Source organism: Pipistrellus hanaki, assembly GCF_964339955.1.
Source record: "Pipistrellus hanaki genome assembly, chromosome: 2".
NCBI classification, from domain to species: domain Eukaryota; kingdom Metazoa; phylum Chordata; class Mammalia; order Chiroptera; family Vespertilionidae; genus Pipistrellus; species Pipistrellus hanaki.
Window position 1 is genome coordinate 38,943,656 of NC_140504.1, and position 23,922 is coordinate 38,967,577.

Sequence of the window (23,922 nt, forward strand, 5' to 3'; positions counted from 1 at the left end):
CTGACTTCCTTATCAATCAAGGTCCAGGTCAGTGCAATCTCTCCTTGATTGATTGGCCCAATAAATGACTTTCCAGGAAGCATTGACCCCTCAGTACCTTTAAGATAGGTCCACAAACTCTAGGGTGGAGAGTCCTCCTGCAGAAGTTTTGATACTTCACCCTAAACAAGTGTATTGTAATATTATTTAATTTTAAGTCTCTCAGACACTTTCAGAGATTAAAAGAATACAAAAGTAAAATCTCATTTGCAAGAAATTACTATAAAATAGTTATAATTGCAAAATATTTCTTTCATCAATCATTTCCATTTCATTTTCCTTTACCTCTCTCATTTCTAAAATTGCTCTTTGAAATAAACATTGTGTCATTTTTTTAATACTGACAGATTCCTCTGATTTCACAAAATTAGACAGAGAGGGCCTTCTGAAAGATAGTTAAGGGGAGGGCCTGAAAGATAGTTAAGGACCTCAATTAGAGTTCAAGTTAAATGGCCGAGACCAGTTTGGTTCAATGGATAGAGCGTCGGCTTGGGGACTGAAAGGTCCCGGGTTCGATTCCGGTCAAGGGCATATACCTTGGCTGCGGGCACATCTCCAGTTGGGGGCGTGCAAGAGGCAGCTGGTCGATGTTTCTCTCTCATCGACGTTTCTAACTCTCTGTCCCTCTCAATTCCTCTCTGTGTAAAATCAATAAAATATATTAAAAAAAAAAAAAAAAAAGTTCAAGTTAAATAAATTGTCATGCAGCCACATGATGGAATGCTTTGTAGCTATTTAAAGTGAGAATATAGATCTATGTTAATAAACATGGAAACAGGTCCATGGTATATAAAGTAGAGAAAACAATATGTATACATTATTTCTGTAGGAAAAAAAAAAAGGCAGAGAAAAAGGTATGTATGTCTAAACACCAAAACATGAGCAAACTTTGTGCTGGATAATGAATGGGATTGGGATTATGAGTGATTGCTATTTTCTTTTATATATTTAACTATTTTTTCTTAACTTTTTCAATGAACAAATATTATCTTTACTATCAAAAATCATATCTTAAATGTTTATTTTTTAATTTTTAATTACAGTTGACATATAATATTATATTAGTTTCAGATATACAACCTGGTGATTAGACATTTTTGTAACTTACAAAATAATCCCTCCAATATTTCCAGTAGCTACTTGACACCATACTAATTATTACTATATTATTGACTATATTCCCTGTGCTATATTTTACATCCCCATGACTGTTCTGTAACTACCAATTTGTACTTTTTCACCCATCCTCTCCAACCCCTCTCTCATCTGGCAATTATCAAAATGTGCTCTGTATCTATGAATCTGTTTCTGTTCTGATTGTTCGTGTATTTTGTTTTTTAGATCCCACATATAAGTGAAATCATGTGGCATTTATCTTTTCCTGTCTGACTTATATCACTCACCACAATACGCTCTAGGTCCATCTATGTTGATGTAGATGGCAAGATTTCATTGTTTTTATTACTGCCTATCATTTAGAATCAAAGGACAGATAAAGAGCTTTCCAGTCAAGAATAACTACGGAGTTCACCACCATCAAACTAGTATCACAAGAAATTTGAAAGTGTCTTCTTTAAGAAAAAGAATGTCGTAGTGAAATGTAGAAATGTTTAAAAATGCTTAAAGGATGTCTAAAAGCGTTAGCAAGGTTTTGAAGTGTTTCCTTGAAATTTAAAGTGTGATATGAAGGACACGTTCCCCACTGCCCTGAAGCATGTGTACCCCAGAGATAAGGATTTGAACTTCAGTTACTGACTTAGAGTGACTTGCCAAGATAACCATCTGTGTGAATGATGTACTCTCCCTAGATAACCACATGTAGCCCCTCGCCCTGTTTGAGATTAGCATGTGTGCATTGACCTAATCATTGATAGCCACCTCAACTGCTGCGGGTACGGAACAGGCTTTAAAAATAGATCCGGGCCAGCGCGGTGCTCGCCTATCGAGGCAGCCACAAAGGCACGTCCTTTTGTCAGTCAGACCGGCTCCACACTCCTCTTCCTGACAGACAACAAAAGAATGGCTAGTACCTCTCGATGGAGACGCAACCGAGCTCCCCTTGGGGTTAGGAACGCCGGTCCCTGCATCCGGACCAGCCTAGCCCAGCTGCAGACCTCGGCCTCTCCATCCAGCCTGTACTGGCAGCATCAGGAACTTATGTGGGTAATAAAGTGCTGTGTGATTTGCAACTGCATATGTTTCGTGTGTGTGCTTCCTCTGGCAGTTAATTATTTTGCGTATGCTTAAAATTTAAATTAAAGCTCCTGGTCTCCTTGGTCCTATGCCTGCCCTTGGTCCTGCTTGCATAGAGTAGCCTCTTTGCTAGCAACTACTTGAATGTCCTAACTCCTGCACGGTTAAAGTTTATCTCAAGGGGCGCCTTCGATAAACACCCCAGATCCTTTCCCGGATCTACTTGGGACAAAGAAGACCGAAATGGAACCAGGACCCTTCAGTCTGCAGGCCAAGGCTCTATCCACTAAGCCAAACTGGCTGGGGCGCTCATCCATTTTTATTGTTCAATATATGGCACCATGCCTAACACATCATAGGTGCTTAATACGGACTTGTTGAAGGGTTAATGTATGAATGTATACTAGCCAATCAAGAAGCACTATTTTAGAGGAAGAAGGGAAGGAGGAGAAAACGAGAGATATCTGTAATACTATCAACAATAATTTTTTTTTTTAAAGAACCACTATTTTTCTAGCTCTAGGTATAATCCCTTTATCCCATCCTGGAATAGTTTATTTTATTTTTCCCTAATTAATGTGGAAAGTTAGCAGCCCCTTTTTATGTGTGAACTTCAGTATCTTTGAGTTCTTAGACATGTTACTTATATACTAGTGAAGGCATTTCTGCTTACCGATTCTCTTATGTTTCCTTCTTTCCATCACTTGGAACACATTTCTCCTTCAGAAGCTTGTTCTTGACTTTTGCAATAACTTAAAATGAAGAGTGGTTGCCACATAGTTGAGAAGTTTCAAATTTCTCAAGACCACATTGCACCATTTTCCCTTTCTCACCTCCACATTATATTTCTCTAGATATCTTGCCATATTTTTCCCATCTCATAAACATGTGACTAGGTTTTCTGTGCCAAGATTGTTATAATTGGCAATGTCCTTTGCAAAAAACACAACCTGCTCATATGTTAGGTTTGAGGTGAGCCTTATGGCCTAAAATATGAAGCTAAACAGTTAATAGCCTTGACACAGATTATTTCACATTTAATGCATGGTTGTAGAAATCTATCCTATATACCCGTGTTTCCCCGAAAATAAGACATCCTCCGAAAAATAAGACCTAGTGCCTGGAAAGATAAGACATCCCCTGAAAATAAGACCTAGCTCAACTTTGGGAGAAAAAATTAACATAACACACTGTCTTATTTTCGGGGAAACAGAGTAATAAAGAGGTAATATGTAAATTGACCCTCACACCCTCTCACAAGATGGCTGCCCCCATGTGGTCAAAGATGGCCACCACAAGATAACTGGCAGTGGAGGGTAGTTGGGGGCGACCAGGCCAGCAGGGAAGGGCAGTTGGGGGCAATCACCAGGCAGGGGAGCAGTTAGACATTGATCAGACTGGCAGTGGAGTGGTTAGGGGCTTATCGGCTGGCAGGCAGGTAAGCAGATAGGAGCCAGCAGTCCCAAATTGTGAGAGGGATGTCCCAGATTAGAGAAGGTGCACGAATTTTGTACAAAATAAGTAACATTTTTTAAATACACCATGAAGATGTTTCTTAACATGTGTGGTTAGCTGCCTCTTTCAGGGAACCACCAGAAAGGTTTGGAGCTTCTCACTAAGCAAGCACGAGGACTCATAAAGGCACAATTTAGCATGCAGAAAGTAAATGCAATTATGAAATAGATCATTAGGATACTCCCTCTGGGAGTAATTGAGTAATTCTGCCAAGCTACCCAAAGCCAACATTTTCTCTTTTTTAAAACAATGTATTTTTATTGGTTTCAGAGAGGAAGGGAGAAAGAGCTAGAAATATCAATGATGAGAGAGAATCATTGATTGGCTGCCTCCTGCATGCCCCTTATTGGGGATCGAGCCCACAACCCGGACATGTGCTCTAGACCAGAATCGAACCTGGGACCCTTCAGTCCACAGGCCGACACTCTATCTGCTGAGCCAAACTGGTTAGGGCCAAAGCCAATGTTTCCCACGCCCAGGTTTCACTTACTCCCTGGCTACCTGCTCCGCCCTGTTCTATTATGACCTTCGCTAGATACCAAAAGAGCAGTAATTCTACCTGCTTACTTAATTCCTACTACCCATGTTTCCCCGAAAATAAGACATCCTCCGAAAATAAGGCCTAGCCCATGGAAAGATAAAACATCCCCTAAAAATAAGACCTAGCACAACTTTGGGAGAAAAAATTAATATAAGACACTGTCTTATTTTCAGGGAAACAGGGTAAGTAAGTTGAGACCATATCTCTTGCCTATTTCCTCATACTTGCTGAAGAAAGATCTGCTTAGACTCCTAGTCTCAGCAATCTTGAGTTCACAAACTACTTTCCTTTTCATTCTTCTCTGCCTTACACTTTGCTCTGCATGTGTGTGGCCCTCTTAGGAGCAGGGCTCTTTGGGACAGTAGCTGCATAATATTGAGGATAAAAGAGGTCGCCCCTGTTTCTGGTAACTATCCCACTTGCCATGCAGCCACCAAACCTGGTGCCCCATAGCAGAAGACTGCCTGTCACCACCGGCCCCTGCAGCAGGAAGGACAGGCTGAGAGCACCTTGCTTTCAGTGCTGATGGGTGGAAGGTCAGAGACCCCTGCTCCTTCTGGCCCCTCAGCAGTTTATTTATTTATTTTTTAAATTTTAAATCAATCTTTATTGTTCATATTATTACAAAAGTTCCATATTTCCCCCTCCCCCCACCACCAGGTTTCCACCCCACCCTCTGCCCTTTCCCCACCCCCCATTGTCCTCATCCATAGGTGCACGCACAGTTTATGTTCAGTCTCTTCCTGAATCCACCACTCCCCTTTCTCCCCCCCTCCCCCCCCAGAATTGTCAGTCCACTCCCCTCCCATATCTCTGATTCTATGATAATCAACAGTTAATATTGTTCATCAGGTTTTTTAATTTCCTTGTTTTTTTAAAATTAATAAACTTTTATATTTTTAAGAATAAATTTTAAAATCTAATAATTTTAAGCCTTGTTTTTTCTGCCCCGGGAACTGAGAAGCAAACTTGTTTACATGTAAACTTGCCCTTGGGCTATCAAAAGGCATAGCAATTCAAATGTAAATGAACACATTGTTTAAAGATAGCTGCTGGCTAGAATTGGATTACCTGTTCTGGGTGGGAATGGCTTGTCCTCCCCTTTCTCCATTAAAATTAAGGTGTTAGCTTTAAAACCTCTTTTTGGCAAGAGACCTTAAATTTTCAGAACTTTAAATTTTTCAGGTAGCAAATCAATTACTTAGCATTTTCTCTAATCAATAATACCTCCACATTCCCAAGGATACACTTCAAACAGAAGACACATCCAAATAGATCAACCAACCTCATCCAGACCCCACACAAGGCACTCACAGATCAACACCCCAGCACTACAACAACTCAACACATCCAAATCTAAGCCTTCATCACTTGATTCAGCAGACCCTCAAGTTCTCCCAAAAGTTTCCAGCCATGTCTGAGAAGCAGCCCTGGGGCATGGGCAGGCGAGGAGCGAGCTGTTCTGGGCCCGGCTGCTCTGGGCCTGGCCTCTGTTGCTCCGGGGCCGGCTGCTCCTGGCCCGGCTGCCGCCGCTCCATGCCCAGCTGCTCTGGGCCTGGCCGCTGCTGCTCCAGGTCCATCTGCTGCTGCTCCGGGCCTGGCTGCTGCTGCTCCAAGCCTGGCTGCTCCCGACCCGGCTGTTCCGGGCCCGGCTGCTCTGGGTCCGGCTGCTCCGGGCCTGGCCACCCTGGGCCTGGCCGCCCCAGGCCTGGCGGCCACTGCCCCAGGCCTGGCTGCTCCTGGCCTGGGTTGCTGCTGCTCTGGGTCTGGCTGCTGCTGTTCTGGGGCCTGGCTGCTGCTGCTCCGGGCCCGGCTGCCACTGCCCTCAGCCTGGCCACTCTGGGCCTGGCCACAGCCGCTCCAACATTCTCTCTCTCTCTCTCTCTCTCTCTCTCTCTCTTTAAAACGCATTTATGTTGCAATGTTGGCTGATGAGTTGAGTTCTGTCTTAATCTTCGATTTTTCAAGATCTTCTTTGTATTCTTTCTTAAGTAATTTTACTATCTTTTTGCTATAACTTGACTTCTTCACATTGAAAACTTCTTCAGTTTCTTCCTCCTCATCCTGGAAGCTCAGCAGGCTGGCCCACGGTGCCCCTTTGTTCTCCGCGGCCTCCTGCGCAGCTTCAGCCTATTGCCAGGGTTGACGCCGCCCAGGAAGCAGCCCCCGGTCTCGGCTCCATGGCCCGTGATCAGTGGTTGAGGGCCCAGCGGCACCTCCCCCCCGGGGGCCCTGTCGCCCAGCTCCTTGCCAATGCCCATGGCAGCAGCTCATCGCGCAGCTCATCAGCTCCTCATCGCGCTCTTCCCAGTCTGGAGCTTTTGTCTCCTTCCCGCCAGGGCAATCCCGAGGCACAGCCAACCATCCATTCTCTGCGTGCAATGTGTGCGACTCCGGGGACTCTGCCTTTCTTTGCTCCCCTGGGATTCCGCCTCACAGCCCAGGCTCCCTCTGTTTGAGCCTGGGTCCCCAGGGTCTGGCCTAGAACTGGGGTTCAGCGCTGTCGGATCTGGGGTTCAGCACAGTCCGGAGCTTTTATCTACTTTCCGCTAGGGAACGCCAGCCAGGCACTCAGCCTCCCCCTCCTCTCTGGCTCCGTCCTCTCCGTGCATGCAGTGTGTTTCCATGCCTTAGGCCTTTACAGCTCCTCTGCTTTTCCTTCTGGTTTTCTCTTTCCTTCTTGTTGTAGAATTTCCAGTCAGTCAACTTTCCTGTAGCTCCGGGCAATGTCTATTTTATATTTTAGTTGTATTTTATCAAAATTGTTGTGTGCTGCTGCGGTTAGGTGTTTACCTGTGCAGCCATCTTGGATCCTCCTCCTATTTTTTAATATATATATTTTATTGATTTTCCACAGAGAGAAAGGGAGAGGGATAAAGAGCTAGAAACGGCGATGAGAGAAAAACATCGACCAGCTGCCTCCTGCACACCCCCTACCAGGGATGTACCCGCAACCAATGTACATGCCCGTGATGGAAATCGAACCTGGGACCTTTCAGTCTGCAGGCCGACGCTCTCTCCACTGAGCCAAACCAGTTTTGGCCTCCTCAGCAATTTAGTCTGTTCTTCTTCAGCGTTGGTGATTGTACAAACAGCTCCAAGTTCGCACTAGTTTACTGCTTGGATATAAGGGGGAAGGCTTGTTCTCAGCATCAGTCTTGAGAAGGAAAACCCCTATTTTGTAAAACACACACACACACACACACACACACACACACACACAAAAAAAAAAAAAAAAAAAAAAAAAAAACCCTGCTGTTTGGAATTTTTGCTGTTTCTAAAAATGTTTGCTTTAGCCTGCTTGTAAAATGAGGATCATAAAATTAGCTGTCTGACCTTGCAGGTCAAGACTAGGTATGCCCGTAAATTTAGCTGTGTTTGTTTTCAAGGACAGCAGCGCGATAACCACTAATTGCACACAGAGTGGCTCCTTTATATAAAGGGAAGCTCTGCTTGTATCTTTGCTTAGAATTTGAATTCATTTTCTCTAAGCCCATCTCGCGATGAATACAGTGAGTCTCTCCAAACTCTCCTCCTGCATTGCTTGATTGTTCGGGAACTTTGTAACAGTCTTACCCAGTGGCTGGGTGGCATTCTTTAGGCAGTGGTGTTCTACACTGCTTATTTGGTTCTCCACTTCCTTGGCTGTGCCCCTTCTCTTCCTCCTTTGCCTCTGCTTTTTTGGCTTTGGCTCTCCATCCATCTGCAGAACCTTCTGGTTTTTGAGGGGGCTTGAGGGAGGCTTGTTCACACTGCCAGTGGGTCTCCCCTTCTTCTTTCCTGAAGGAAACCCTCTTGTTTGGGGGAAATGGTCATTGTATCAGTCTCCTTCTCTTCAGCCTTGGGGTTTGCCTGAGGCTAGCACACCCACTGGAGGTACATTCGTTGAATCGGAAAAGATTCGAGCTGCTGCCCCATCCCAGGATCTATCTGGTCTCCCTGGATTACTCCCAACTTCTGTGAGGCCATGATAAATGTTTTCCAAAATGTTTTACTCCCACCCACAGTGCATAGGAGTTCCTGAGGCTCCAGAGCCTCACCAACACTTCTATTGTCAATGAAATGAGTGTGAATCAGAACCATCTGGGAAGCTTTTATTTATTTTTTAAATATTTTTTATTGATTTTTAGAGAGTAAAGAGAGAGAAGGAAAGAAAGATAGAAACATCAATGAGAAAGGAACTCATCAATTAGCTGCCTCCTGCACGGCCCCTTCTGGGGATTGAGCCTGCAACCGAGGTATATGCCCTTGGCTGGAATGGGACCTGAGGCGTTTTATTCCACAGGCCCACACTCTAGCTACTGAGCCAAACTGGCTAGGGCTTTTATTTATTTATTTTTTAATATATTTTATTGATTTTTTTACAGAGAGGAAGAGAGAGGGATAGAGAGTTAGAAACATCGATGAGAGAGAATCATTGATCAGCTGCCCCCTGCACACCCTCCACTGGGTATGTGCCAGCAACCAAGGTACATGCCCTTGACCGGAATCGAACCCGGGACCCATCAGTCTGCAGGCCGATGCTCCATCCACTGAGCCAAACCGGTTGCGGCCTGGCTAGGGCTTTTAAACACACACACACCTCTATAGGTGTGGGAAGATGTGAGTGCAGGTATTTTCAAAAAGCTCATCAAATGATTTTTTATTTCCACACATTCCCTGGTAGCCTCAGGGCTGTAGGCTTTTGGAAACATTAGAGAAGGAAGGGTAAGCAGGACAGTTCTGTTTTAGGAGAATGGCAAAATGAAGGATTAGCCTGGGAAGGGTGGACTATCTGGAAGACACCTGATGAATAAGCTATTCTAACAGTGTGAACAAAGGATGATGCAGACCCACACTGTGGTGCTAACTGTGGAGACAGGGGTTTGTCAGTCAGTTTTATGTAACAAAAAAGGATCTTAACTTCTCAATCAAGCTACTTACCTCAATATCGACAATAATTGGATAAAGGATGCATTTCTAGATCTTTGTTACTCTGCAACAAAGAGTTTCATTAACTTCACTTTACCCATCAACACAATAATTACATGTTCTTGCCTTCCGAAATGAGCAAGTCTCTGCATAACTCTCCCTCTCTCAGGGTTCCATGCACGTTCTCTGAGACACAGCAACTCCCAGAAGGACCTCATGAGGCCGGTATCGATGGCCTCACCTCCCCCATCTCTCAAGTCACCCATTTTCCTTAAAAAGTACTTGGGACTCAGATGTAAAACCACTCACCTAGACAAGGCTGCTAAACCTTGGCCTAACTTCTTCCCTTCCTGGAGCCCAGAAGACATACCTGAACAGGGGCAACGCAGGACACTCTATTGTGACCTCTCTGGCCACAGCCTCTCACCAGGGAGTGGTCACCGGTCGTGAACAGTATTCAAAACCAGGAACCAAGGTGTGGTCTGAGCTCCTTTAAGCTCAAGGGTTTGGGGGCTCCTGGTGAGTCCCCACAGAAGAGTTCAGAAGAGGAGGAGGATGGAAGGGGGGTGGTCTGGTAGCGGGGGACTCCTACTTTGCCTCACTGCCAGCCTTCTGCTTCAAGGTAAGATGGGGCAAGAACAGAGAAAGATGGGAAGGTTTTCTGGGAAAAACCCAGAAACTCTCTCATTCTCCAGAACGAGTAGAGTGTATCTAAAATAATTGAGTTAAACCATTTCCTTTCTTTGTAGTAGGTATGTTTTAGTTTCCTTTGGGGAATAGATGAAAAATGCATTTCACTGATGGGTAAACACAGTCCCTCTCTCATGGGCCTGTATAGGTAGCTACCAAACTGTTTATCCTACCATTTTATCACCTATCCGATTCCACCTTTTTATAATGTCCAACTTCTCCTTTCTACCAAGATATAGTAGGCATGAACAGGGCAGCTTGGTCCAGTCAAAACATGGGAAGATCTTGTGGAAGAGGTATATGGAGGGAAGAAGAGAACATTTGCTTCCCTCTTTCTCCTTAGTCTGGATATGTGCCTAATGAGTGAACTGGTCTGATGAATAGTGAAAAGGGGCATGGGAAAGAACTTGCTTGGCTATGGTACAGAAATAACCATGGAGCCATCTAGGATTGGGGTGCAGGTGAGGTGGGCAGAAAGGCTTTTACAGTTTATTATATAGCTTCACCAACCACATAGTGAATGATCAAAGAGATCTTCTCAAGATGGTGGATGATGAAAATGGCACCCAGATCTTAGAGGAAGTCTCTGAAATTTGAGCAAGGCACAGAGCACAGCACCCGGCAGGCAGTCAATAAATTCACATTGAATACAACGTCCTTAAGTTTCCACATATTTCACATCACGCCCATGTTTAAGTCTCTTCCAAACTTTTCCTTTCAAGGAAGTGGGGGAACATGAACGTGGGAAGGGAACATTGAGAAGATGTTAGGGAAATTTTGGTCAGTGACTATGAGGCAGAATCATAAGAGAGCTAGAGAGAGAAAAAGTATGGCCAACAAAGAGCCAAAACTTTAGGTGCATCTAAAGGTTGCAACTATGGCCGAAACCGGTTTGGCTCAGTGGTAGAGCGTCGGCCTGCGGACTGAAAGGTCCCAGGTTCGATTCCAGTCAAGGGCATGTACCTTGGTTGCAGGCACATCCCTGGTAGGGGGTGTGCAAGAGGCAGCTGGTCGATGTTTCTCTCTCATCGACGTTTCTAGCTCTCTATCTCTCTCTCTTCCTCTCTGTAAAATATCAATAAAATATATATTTTTTAAAAGTAAAAAATAAAGGTTGCAACTATGAAAGGAATAGGACTCCCCGGAGAGGCTGTTTGCATACAAATTTGGGTAGACTTTTTATACAGGAGCAAAAAGAAAGGTCTGAGCTCCGAGCCCTTAAAGGTCAGCTCACCACATCAGTTTCCGCCATTTGCTTACCAAACCAGCCTACCCTCCCAGCCCCGGCAGGAAGAGCCTGGCCTTCCAGGAGGAGGGGCTCCCATGCCTCACCCCCTGTCTGCGTGTTTATCTCTGCAGAGACGCGCTCAGACCCCCTCGCCCGCCCGGGCATTCCTCTCAGACCCCCTCACCCGGACATTCCTCTGACTTAGGAAACACAAAAGCCCCATCCCCACCTCACAAGGTCTCTGCTCTCTACAGGAAGGGCGAACGCTTTCACCATCAATTGCTCAGGTTTTGATCGGCATGGGGTGGACCCTCTGGCCTTCCGAACTGCATTTAAACAGAAGAACTTCCGTCCAGTCATCAATTACAGCATCCCTACTCAGGTCAACATCTCCTTCACTCTGTCTGCCATCCTGGAAGTGGTAAGTTCTGACTACATTGTTCCCCATAGGCTGCTAATAGGGAACAAAGGGTCTTTACCCTGTTAACCCAACGTTACGGTGGCCCAGTGGTGAGCAATGAATCCCCTGAATGGATGTGGTACAAATTAGAGGTTCATCCTATGGGATGGAGAAACACGAAGGGGAGTGCTGCAGTGACATTTCTGCAGGGAACACGTGTCCTTGAGTCCTGCCCTGATGGGAATATTCTTTTTTTTTTTTTAATATATTTTATTGATTTTTTTACAGAGAGGAAGAGAGAGGGATAGAGAGTTAGAAACATCAATGAGAGAGAATCATTGATCAGCTGCCTCTTGCACACCCCCTACTGGGGATGTGCCCGCAACCAAGGTACATGCCTTTGACCGGAATCGAACCCGGGACCTTATAGTCCGAAGACCGACGCTCTATCCACTGAGCCAAACTGGTTTCGGCCTGATGGGAATATTCTATAAAAAGCATATTCCCAGTGGGTCCCCATGCTGTTTTCCCCCCTATACTTTTCCTTCAGCCTACGTGTTTCTGACCTACCTTTCATTTAGAACTTGTGAATGAGAAGCTGAACTGTCACCTAGGACCACTTAGGAAACAGAGGGAGGAGTAGACCAGGACCTGATTTTGTGTCATTAATCATCCTAAATGGTTTTGTTTGTTTGTTTGTTTGTTTGGTCAGGATGCACAACTTCAGCTGCTGACATCATTTATGTGGTTAGATATGGTATGTAACGTCTGCTTTCTTCTCTCTTTCTCCTTCCCTTTTTTTCTGGCTTTGTTGCAAAAATCACATTTGTTGCAATTGACAGTGCCCAAAGGCATAGACACATCCAACCAGAATGGGGCCAAAGCTGATGACAAATCGTGTTCTGGGCTGCCAATCCAAGACAAATGGAAAATACAGGAAGAAGGACAATACAGTTGGAAGCCCCCATGGAAGTTTCAGGGAAATCTTTAAGCTGTATCTAATACCCAACTTAAAGATTTCCCTCCGTGGAAAGTGAAATCCAGCAAGACTGTTAATTAGAGAAGGGGAGGCGTTATCATGAGGATAAGAAGACAAATCAGAGTTCAAAATGAGCTCAGAAAAGCAGCATGCATAGCAACGTGCATAGTATGATTCTATCTTATAAATAAAAACCAATGCTGGAATATGTATTTTTTTTAATATGTATTAATTTTTTTTTCTAGAATGATACACAAGAAACTGTTAATAATGGCACTGAGTTGGGGATGTGGACAGAGTTGGAGTGTTGAGGAGGGAGAAGACTTCTTTTTATAACTTTATTATCACTTTCTGGAGTGGTTGAAGTTTTATCAGATATCCTTAGTACATACATTTAGGAAATAGACATGCATATGTATATATTTTTAAGGGAATGGAAGGGCAGGAGATGCTGACATCACTATCTCCAGGTTTCAGCCATCCCATACCTCTGTGTCTTGTGCTCTAGATCTGGAATAACCCATTCATCAGCTGGGACCCAGAAGAATGTGGTCACATCAATAAACTCACAGTGACAACCGAGAACCTGTGGCTCCCAGACATCTTCATTGTGGAATCGTGGGTATCAGGGCTGGGAAGCTGGAGGGAAAACCCTCCTGCAAGGAGAAGACCAGGGTAGGGCAGGGCAAACTCATTCTGTGGGGCCACTAAAAATGGATTTCGGAGAGGAACACAGTCACAGCTTGCTAATTTGTCCCCTAGAGATTGGGAAGTGGTGGGCCCAAAAGATGGCAGAGTGGCCATAACGAGCAGCATTGGGAAGCCCTACCTTAACAGAGAAACTTAAACTGGTGTGTAACCCAGAACACTTTCCTCCCTCCCGTCCTGCTCCCTAGCATGGATGTGGATCACACCATGGAAGGCCTCTCTGCATATGTGGCTAGTGATGGCCACATTGTATATAGCAAACCAATGCGCGTGACCAGCATCTGTAGACTGGACATCTTCTACTTCCCCTTTGACCGGCAGAACTGCACGTTCACCTTTAGCTCTTTCCTCTACACAGGTGAGTGGCAGTAGAGGTTCTGGTTTGGGGTAAAATGAGATCATTCAGCAACAAAAAAGTACACACAAGCAGAGTCATGTTAACGCATAAAAAGGGACAGTTGAGTATTTGCTGACTGGATAGGATGTGGATGGTGGGATGGGGAACTTAGGCTGGGACAAGACTTCCTGAGAAAGCCCAGAATCAAAAACGGGCCATTGCTAAAACCGGTTTGGCTCAGTGGATAGAGCGTCAGCCTGCGGACTGAAAGGTCCCAGATTCGATTCAGGTCAAGGGCATGTACCTTGGTTGCGGGCACATCCCCAGTAGGGGGTGTGCAAGAGGCAGCTGATCGATGATTCTCTCTCATCGATGTTTCTAACTCTCTATCCCTCTCTCTTCCTCTCTGTAAAAAATCAATAAAAATATATTAAAAAACAAAAACAAAAACAAAAAAACAGGCCATTGAGCAGCAAGGAAGTGATGTTATAGGGCAGTCTGAAAGAGGTAGCTCAAACAGTTTTCTAATTCATCTTGGAGCCCTGCCCAAGTTGGGACTGAAGCTATGTTGAATAAATGTTTTTTGTCTCCCTTGCAGTGGAAAACATGTTGCTGGGCATGGAGAAGGAAGTGTGGGAGATAGTGGATACCTCGCGTGACTTTGTCAGCACACACGGGCAGTGGGAGCTCCTGGGCATCAACAAGGCCAACCCAAAGCTGAATATGGGCTCTAATATCTATGACCAGATCATGTTCTATGTAAGCCCAGAGGTGTAGGAAGGGATCTCCATCCCCCGGACCTCCATCACGGGATCTCTTGCTTCTTGCCCCAAGACCAGAAAGGCCCTGGGCACCATCACCTTCATTCTTCCTCTCTCCTGAGTCCCCCAAAGCAGTCCCTTTTTCTTAGCCTGTCAGCTCTGGCCTTGGTTTTCTTTGGTGGACATGGTGGGGAGGGGAGGGTCTTGTCAGTCATATGTAAGCTGCTCCTCGTCATTCAGCTCCAGAAGTAGCCCTTGTCGTGGGGAGGACACCAATAAAGGAAGAGGCTGTAGCCATCCTTAGGTCTCCTAGCTTCACCCGGCTCTCTCCTCCCCACCAGGTGGCCATCAGGCGCAAATCCAGACGCTATGTCGTCAACCTCCTGATGCCCAGTAGCTTTCTGATGGTCATCGATGCCCTCAGCTTCTTCCTGCCCGCGGAAAGCGAGAGCCGTGCCCCGTTCAAGATAACCCTTCTGCTTGGCTACAACGTCTTCCTGCTCATGATGAATAAACTCCTCCCTGCCAGTGGCACCCCCCTCATCAGTATGCACCCCTCACCCAACTACTGGGTAATGAGAAGAAGGGAAAAAATGAGGCAGGGTAGGCAGGTGACCTGGCCAGACCTGCTGAGCAGATAAGGCAAAAAGGAGAAAGAAAGCATCTTAGAAAGGGCTGTCTGTGTGAGACAGAGAAAAGGAGGGAGGGAGAGGTCCTTCTGGAGCTGCCTCACTCTGGCGCGCTCTCACCCCCACCTTAGGTATCTACTTTGCCCTGTGCCTGTCTCTGATGGTGGTCAGCCTGCTGGAGACCATTTTTATCACCTACCTGCTGCACCTGGCCACCACCCAGCCCCCACCCATGCCCCGGTGGCTCCACCCTCTGCTCCTCTACTGCGCCAGCCCAAAGATACTCTGCTCCGCTGCACTCTGGAAGGAGAATGTGGGCCCAGGACTCACCCCCACCCACCTGCCTGGTAAGAGAAGCCACACTGCCCACATTTACTTCTCTAATCATATTTCCATCCACTTCATGGCTAGGTCTCTGTCCTCTCCGCAGGCCTGACAGAGCCCAGGGGGTTGGTAGGGAAGAATCTGGAGCCCAGAGAGGAAGACCTAAATGGGGGCTCAGGAATGACAAAGGCCCAGCTAACTGACCTGTGGGTACAGTTCAGCCACATGATGGACACCTTCCTCTTTCGCCTCTACCTGCTCCTCTTGGCCTCAACAATCATCACAGTCATCGTCCTCTGGAGTTCCTAGGAGCTGAGATCTGATGTACCAGAGAACCTTCAGCCTCAATGACCACCGCAGACCCTGCTCTTCTGCACACGCTGTCCCTGCTCCAGCCCTCCCTGGGCTTAAATAGAATCACTGCTACTTTCTCAGAAACAAAAAACACCACCACCACCCCTCAGCCAGTTTTGCTCAGTGGATAGAGCATCAGTCTTGTGACTGAAGGGTCCCAGGTTTGATTCAGGTCATAGGCACATGCTCCAGGTTGTGGGCTTGATCCCTAGTGGGGAGCATGCAGGAGGCAGCCAATTGGTGATTCTCTCTCATCATTGATGTTTCTATCTTTCTCTTCCTCTCCCTTCCTTTCTGAAATAAAAAATATATTAAATTTTTTTAAAAATAAAGAAATAGCATGGAATGGAAAATGGTGCAGACACTTTAGAAAACAGTTTGGCAGCTCCTCAGGTGTTACTATATAACCTAGCAATGTCATTCCTACATACAATTCCAAAAGAAATAAAGATATATGCTCACATAAAAATTTGTACTCAAACGTTCATGGGGGGGGGGGGGGGGGCGGGGACGGGGGAATGGAAACAAACCAAATATCTATTAACTGATGAATGGAAATAAAATGTGATTATCCATACAATGATATATTATTTGGCCATTAAAAGAAATGAAGCCTTGACACATACTGCAACATGGATGAACCTTGAAAGCAAAAATAAAATAAAATAAAATAAAATAAAATAAAATAAAATAAAATAAAATAAAATAAAATAAAATAAAATAAAATAAAATAAAATAAAATAAAATATAAAATAAAAAATCTACATATTATATAATCCCACTTACACCAAATGTTCAGATTATGCTAATCTATAGGTACAAAACGTAGATTAGTGGCGGGTGCGGGGGTGGAGGGAAAAGCAAGCCAGAAGGTTCTGTGGCCGCTTCTAGTAGTTTCTAGGCGCTGCCCGGGCGCTCTGCCAGGCAGTACTGAGGTGGTTGCGGGGGCTGCTCGGGACCTGGTGACGTGGTGATTAGAAAGCGGATGGCCAAGTGGGGTGAGGGTGACCCATGCTGGACAAGGAGGAGCGGGCAGATGCCACCACCAACAGCTGGCACTGGGCAGAGAGGGATGCTTCAAACGGGTCCACAGATAAGCTGAAAGCACTGTTCCTGGCAGTGCGGGTGCAAACTGAGGAGGGCAAGTGTGAGGTGACAGAAGTGAACAAACTTGATGGAGAGACGTCCATTCACAATCGCAAAGGCAAGCTTATCTTCTTTTATGCGTGGAGTATCACGCTAAACTGGACGGGTACCTCTAAGTCTGGAGTGCAGTACAGGGACATGTGGAGACCCCCAATTTGTCTGATGAAAACAGCATGGATGACGCAGAGATTAGACGAGCCTGACACAGATCTTGTGGCCTTAACGAAAGAAGGGGTGGAACTTCTCAGAGAAGCAATGGGCATTTACGTCAGCACCCTCAAAACGGAGCTCATGCAGGGCATGATCTTGCCCGCGCTGAATGGAGAGTCAGTAGCCCCCACTGGTCAGCCAGTACCCACAACTAAGGAGTACAAGGCTAAATCTGCTCCTTCCAAAACCCAGACCAGATGAAACCGGTTTGGCTCAGTGGATAGAGAGTCAGCCTGCAGACTGAAAGGTCCCAGGTTCGATTCCGGTCAAGGGCATGTACCTTGGTTGTGGGCACATCCCCAGTGGGGGGTGTGCAGGAGGCAGCTAGTCAATGTTCCTCTCTCATCAACGTTTCTAGCTCTCTATCCCTCCCCCTTCCTCTCTGTGGAAAATCAATAAAAATAAAAAATAATAAAATAAAATTAAAAAAACCCAGACCAGACCTGTTGGTGTCAGAATCCCCACTTGTAAGATCGCCCTTAGAGACACCTTCCTGACATCACCAGGAGAGTTTTCCACAGCGCTTACTGCCCAAGAGCTGGTTCAGGCTTTGACCCACGCTCCTGCGACGCTAGACGCAGACAAAGGTGGGAAGTTTCACCTGGAAGATGGCAATGTCACTGGGGAATTCGCTGATCTGGTCCCTGAGAAGCATACTGCGATGACGTGGAGGTTCAAATCTTGTCCAGGAGGGCACTTTGCCACCATCACCTTGACCTTCAGTGATAAGAACGGAGAGACTGAACTGTGCGTGGAAGGCTGAGGCAACCCTGATCCCGAGGAGGAGAGGCCAGGCAGGGCTGGCAGCGCTACCACTTCGAGGGCATCCAACAGGCCTTGGGCTCTGGTGAAGGCTTATTTCAGAGCCAGCAGGGGGACTCCAGCCTGCCCCACGCTTCAGTCCAGCCCTCTCCTGACTGAGGCTTGACACCATTCCAACCACTAACTTGGGGCCGGGCCCTTTCCCTTGCGTATACCTTGGGTTTGTGCATGTTTTCTGCTGGGTGGGATCAGAGGGCAATTTCTCTTTTATGTGTACATATGCTAAATAAACGTAATTTTTTTTAAAAAGTAGATTAGTGATTGCTTGGGACTTGGTGGGGAAAGGGACAGGTGAGTGAGGAAGACTGCTAATGGGTTCAAGATTTAGTGTGTGTGTGGGGGGGTGGGGATGATGATAAAAATGTTCTAAAATTAGACTGTGGTGATGTTTGCATAACTCTGTATTAACATGCTAAAAACCATAGACGTGTGTGCTTTAAACAGATGAATTATATTTAAATTATATCTCAATAAAGCTGTTAACAAAAAATAACTAACCCCACCACAAGATTCTCTCTGCCCACCGCTTCCCTCCTGCTTATTTTCTCATGCCCCTGCTCCCCACTGCCATCTCCCCCACTCAGACTCCTGGGCCCATTCATTCAGCTTTCACCAGTGTTTGCCCCTGTCGTCCTCCTCCACCACCGAGGACCCACAAGGTGCTCACAGACCTCAGCCCCCCACTCACCCGTCAGGTGTTCAAAGCTTCCTTGATGTCAGCATCACCACAGCTTCAGCTCTCACACAGCTGCCACCATCTCTAACGATTAGATTCAAAGTTCTCCCAGTCAGACTAGCTCAGGGCTCCTTAATAGAATTTGGCGATTCAGATATTATACCTAAGACAGCAGTTCCCAGAGTCTTGAACTCTTTATTTTGCATGAGGGTGGAGGAGAGGCTGGGAGAGTGCAATGAGGAACAACAGCCGCTCTTTGCTTTCTGGGCTGGGGTAGCTGTTAACCCTATTGGTCAGCTGGCAGGTGGCGCTCCTGTACGTGCAACACACTACCAGGCTTTAAATGAGAGCTTCTGCTTGTGTGGACAGTCCAGTCATCTGGCCCCCAGAACAGCAACATGGAATAAGTAAATGAGCGAAGCATTCATTCAGTCATTGATTCATCCAGTCTTTTCTAAGTGCTTACTTATCCTTAGACATTTTCTTTTGTAAGTGCTGGGGAAATGTCAATGCATAAGACAGATAGGAGGAGGCTGGTTTTCTATAGTAACAAACTAAGTAAGATGATTTCATGTACTTTAATTGTTCTGAAGACAATAAAAAAGGGTAATAGAACAGAAAATGACACATAGATTAACAGCATGTTCCAAGAAAACCTCTCCGAGAAAGTGACCTTTGCATCAGCCCAGAAATGAATGACAAAAAATAAAAACGAGTGAGACAAGGATGAGATATGCCATACTGGTGTGTCATTAAGAGAGGTTGGGGTGAAGCATAACAGGCACTAAACTTAGAGAAGCGATCTGGGTAGCCAGGTCTTTGGATGAGCGAGGTGAGAAACTGGAGGGAGAGTCCACGTTGGTTCTTTTGTTCCTGTTGTTTAATGTTTAAGAATTGTGAGGGTAAGCTTTTACAATCCACTCAAAGCATTTATTTATTTTTTTAAAATATATTTTATTGATTTTCTACAGAAAGGAAGAGAGAGGGATAGAGAGCTAAAAACATCGATGGGAGAGAAACATCGACCAGCTGCCTCCTGCACACCCCCTACTGGGGATGTGCCCGCAACCAATGTACGGCATATGCCCTTGAAAGGAATCGAACCTGGGACCCTTCAGTCCACAGATCGACACTCTATCCACTGAGCCAAACCAGTTTCAGCTACTCAAAGCACTTAAATTAGTACCTTTCAAACAGTTTTGATCACAGAATCTATTTTACTAATCCATGCATACTGCCTCACTCAAAAAAGAACTGGTGATAATATAGAATTGATAAAGAACAAAAAGAAAGTTGCAACAAACATTGCTAGAATTACATATAGATTCACTTACTAGATACTATGTAAGAGAATATGCATTTATAGGTGTGTTTTTAAATTATAAAACAATGCCCAAAAACTTAAAATAAGTAATATTTTTATTACAAGTTATTTAACTAGCTTGTACTCTCAATGTAATGTCACTGCACAAGCAGGTTTTGAGGGGATTTATACACAAGAAATAGAGACCTAAGCACAAAGCAAAACTACTTTGATAAAAGTATAGATCAGGACACCCTAAAGAAGGAATCAAATAATCCATGTGATAATTGAATAGATGATGGATATTGGAACATAGCTAACAGTTTATTAATAAAAAGCATGAATAACACCTCGGGTCAATGCTGTTGATGCACTAATAACAAAATCCCTGGAAACTGAAAAAATTCCAACAGCCCCCATGTCTCCTGCAGGAAATAGTTTTGCAACTTTCCCAGAGGCTGCAGGATCTTAGTAGAATGCCAGATTTGAATCTTGAGGACACTTTGATAATGAGCAAATTTTAGTTTACCAATGCCACATTTTACCAATCCTGAATTAGCATGTTCTTAGTAATAAGTAAAGCTGAAAAGAAGTGCTGAAGAAAGGGCTTGGATTTGTCAGCCCTTCAAGGGGCCCTTACTGCCCTCTAGTGGGAGCCCTTACTCAGGCCTCTCAGTGACCCTAGGATTTGTGTAAACGGGCAGACTATGCATAGTGTACCTACCTTATCCATATATTCCTGATTAAAATTTGGACATTTCAGATTTTTTTCTAATTTGTAAAATGATTTCTATAAAATAGCCTTATAAAAATCCTAAATAATAGCCCTAACCAGTTTTGCTCAGTGGATAGAGCGTCGGCTGGGGACTCACGGGTCCCAGATTCAATTCTGACAAAGGGCACATGCCTGGGCGGTGGGCTTAGTCACAAGGAGGCAACCAATCAATGATTTCCTCTCATTATTGATGTTTCTATCTCTATCTTCCTCTCCTTTTCTCTCTGAAATCAATTTAAAAATGTATTTTTAAAAACCCTAAATAACAAAAGCCTAATATGCTAAGTATCTGGTTGTCCAGTCATCTGTTCAAAGTATAATATGCTAATAATATGCTAAGGCTGCTCAACCACTCGCTTTAACATGCACTGACCACCAGGGGGCAGATGCTCCAACTGGTAGGTTAGCTTGTTTCTGGGGTCTGGCTGATCTGGACTGTGAGATGGGCCAGACATGCCTGGAGCCCTCCTACAACCCCTCCCCGGCTGGCCAACCTACCAGTCCCTCCCCGACCCCAATTGTGCATCAGTTCCAGTGGGGTCCCTTGGCTAGGCCTGCGCCCTCTTGCAATCCAGGACCCCTCGAGGGATTTCAGAGAGCTGGTTTCGGCCCTATCCCGCAGGCCATGCCAAAGGATCCCATTAGTGGATGAATTCATGTACTGGTCCTCTAGTCTATAAATAAAATTACCTTGTAGACTTAGTGACATGTCTTTATTAAAAAACTAAATTACATGAAAAGAAATATGAAAGTAAAATAAAATAAAATTTTTAAATGATTAAAAAATATGAAAGTTGCAAAGAAAAGAAAGAACATGTATCAACTAACATGCACCTGTAACTTCCATCATTGACCTACATTGAAGCTAATGAGTTGATGAGCTATTATTCCATTTGTCCTTGTGGAACAAGAACCCTGCTTGTTTGAGAATTAATGGGCCTGCAGTAAAATAAATATGTGGTGGCTTTTACAGTTGTAATAAAGGTTGTTAGTTTAGGCTTTTTCTTGGTTTAGACATAGAAAAGTTATTTTGATTACAAATAGCCATCATTTACTGAATACTTTCCATATGCAAAGTCCATTACATTTGTTAGCTCATCTAATCCTCCCAACAATTCTATACAGTGGATATTAACATTATTCCAAGTTTACAGATAAGAATGCCAAAGTACACTTATCATAGTGACAATTTAATAAATTATATGAATATCTATTTAGTAAAAGTCTTTAGGTGACCAATTATCTCCTTTTTTAATCTCAAATATATTTACTTCAACTATGTACTTGAAAGATAATTTCTCTGGGAAGACAGTGCTAGGTTGCAAATATTTTCTCTCAACTCTTTGAAGATTTTATGCCATTATCTTCTGGATTCCATATTAGCTCTAGTGAAGTCCATCTAATTTGTATTCCCCTTTAGGTAATATATGTTGTCTCTGTAGCTGGTTCTTTTATTTTTTTTTAAGAACAATATTCACACACACACACACACGCATGCATATATATATGTTGTCATTTTATTTGATTTTTTGTTTAAAAAAAGTATTACATATAGTAGTACATATATCTCCTTTTTTTTCCCCATTGACCTTCCCCTAGCCTCCCCTATCCCCTGTCGCATATCCTCATCCCACCCCTTGTGCATATATACATGCATACAAGTCCTTTGGTTTATCTCTTTCCCTCCCTCCCCAACACTACCCAGCCTTCTTACTGTAATTTGACAGTTTGTTAGATGCTTTACTGCCTCTGTATCTGTCTTTTTGTTCATCAGGTTAAAATTTTTTTATTTTCCATAAATGAGTGAGGTCATGTGGTATTTTTCTTTCATTGCCTGGCTTATTTTACTTAACATAATGCTCTTCAGATCCGTCCATGCTGCTGCAAATGGTAAGAATTCCTTCTTTTTTATAGCAGCGTAGTATCCCATTGTGTAGATGTACCATCGTTTTCTAATCCACTCATCTGCTAATGGGCATTTAGGCTGTTTCCAAATCATAGCTATGATGAATTGTGCTGCTATGAATATAGGGGTGCATATATCCTTTCCGATTAGTGTTTCTAGTTTCTTTGGATATATTCCTAGAAGTGGGATTACTGGGTCAAATGGGAGTTCCATTTTTAGTTTTTTAAGGAAAGTCCATACTGTTCTCCACAGTGGCTGCACCAATCTGCATTCACACAAGCAGTGCAAGAGGGTTCCTTTTTCTCCACATCCTCAAGAGCATCTGTCCTTTGTTGATTTGTTGACGATAGCCATTCTGACAGGTGTGAGATGGTACCACATTGTGGTTTTGATTTGCATCTCTCAGATAATTAGTAACTTTGAGCATGTTTCATATGTCTCTTGGCCTTCCTTCTGTCTTCTTTCAAAAAGTTTCTATTTAGGTTCTTTGCCCATTTTTTTTATTGGATCATTCCTTTTATTAAGTTGTATGAGTTCCCTGTAAATGTTGGAGATTAAACCTTTATCAGTGATAACATTTGCAAATATGTTCTCCCATACAGTGGGCTTTCTTGTTGTTTTATTGGTGGTTTCTTTTGCTATGCAAAAGCTTATTTTGATGTAATCCCATTTGTTTATTTTCTCCCTAGTTTCCATTGCCCTAGGAGCTGTATCTGTGAAGAAATTGCTTTGGCATATGTCTGATGTTTTGCTGCCTGTGGATTCCTCTAGTATTTTTATGGTTTCTCCTCTTATGTTTAAATCCTTTATCTATTTTGAGTTTATTTTTGTGTATGGTGTAAGTTGGTGGTCTAGTTTCATTTTTTTTTTTTTTGCATGTATCTGTCCAATTTTCCCAGCACCATTTATTGAAGAGACTGTATTTTACTCCTTTGTAAAATATTTTTTCTTTTTTTATTCAATTATTATCTGTGTACATATTTTAACATTGCCCCCCCCCCATACATACCCTCCCTCCCCAGAGTTTTGTGTCCATTGGTTGTACTTATATGCATGTATACAAGTCCTTCGGTTGATCTATTATCTCCCCCAGATCTCCCTGCCCTCCCTGCTGTAATTTGACAGTCTGCTTATTGCTTTACTGTCTCTATATCTATCTTTTGGTTCATCAGTTTATAATGTTCTTTATTATCCATAAATGAGTGAGGTTATGTGGTGTTTCTCTTTCATTGACTGGCTTATTTCACTCAGCATGATGTTCTCCAATTCCATCCAGGTTGCTGCAAATGATGAGAATTCCTTCTTTTTTATGGCAGCATAGTATTCCATTGTGTAGTTGTACCATAGTTTTTTGATCCAATCATCTGCTGATGGGCACCTAGGCTGTTTCCAAATTCTAGCTATTGTAGATTGTGCTGCTATGAACATAGGGGTGCATATATCCTTTCTGATTGGTGTTTCTAGTTTCTTGGGAT

General features: G+C 44.1%; 1 protein-coding gene and 1 pseudogene across 2 annotated transcripts; both read left to right on the plus strand.

The window, feature by feature from the left end:
* Positions 1-1,666: 1,666 nt before the first annotated feature.
* Positions 1,667-16,064, plus strand: LOC311617510 (5-hydroxytryptamine receptor 3C-like; the record flags this gene model as incomplete). Its single annotated transcript, XM_084873846.1, has 10 exons — positions 1,667-1,678; positions 2,141-2,198; positions 11,405-11,538; positions 12,230-12,274; positions 13,005-13,114; positions 13,393-13,562; positions 14,140-14,300; positions 14,644-14,848; positions 15,063-15,278; positions 15,362-16,064. 10 exons carry the CDS (start codon positions 1,667-1,669, stop codon positions 15,562-15,564), a joined length of 1,314 nt encoding a protein of 437 aa, XP_084729972.1. The 3' UTR covers positions 15,565-16,064.
* A 530-nt stretch (positions 16,065-16,594) lies between these two features.
* Positions 16,595-17,728, plus strand: LOC311617333 (activator of 90 kDa heat shock protein ATPase homolog 1-like; annotated as a pseudogene). The gene is made up of 2 exons: positions 16,595-17,162; positions 17,407-17,728. The product of its transcript is annotated as an activator of 90 kDa heat shock protein ATPase homolog 1-like (transcript).
* Positions 17,729-23,922: the final 6,194 nt, after the last annotated feature.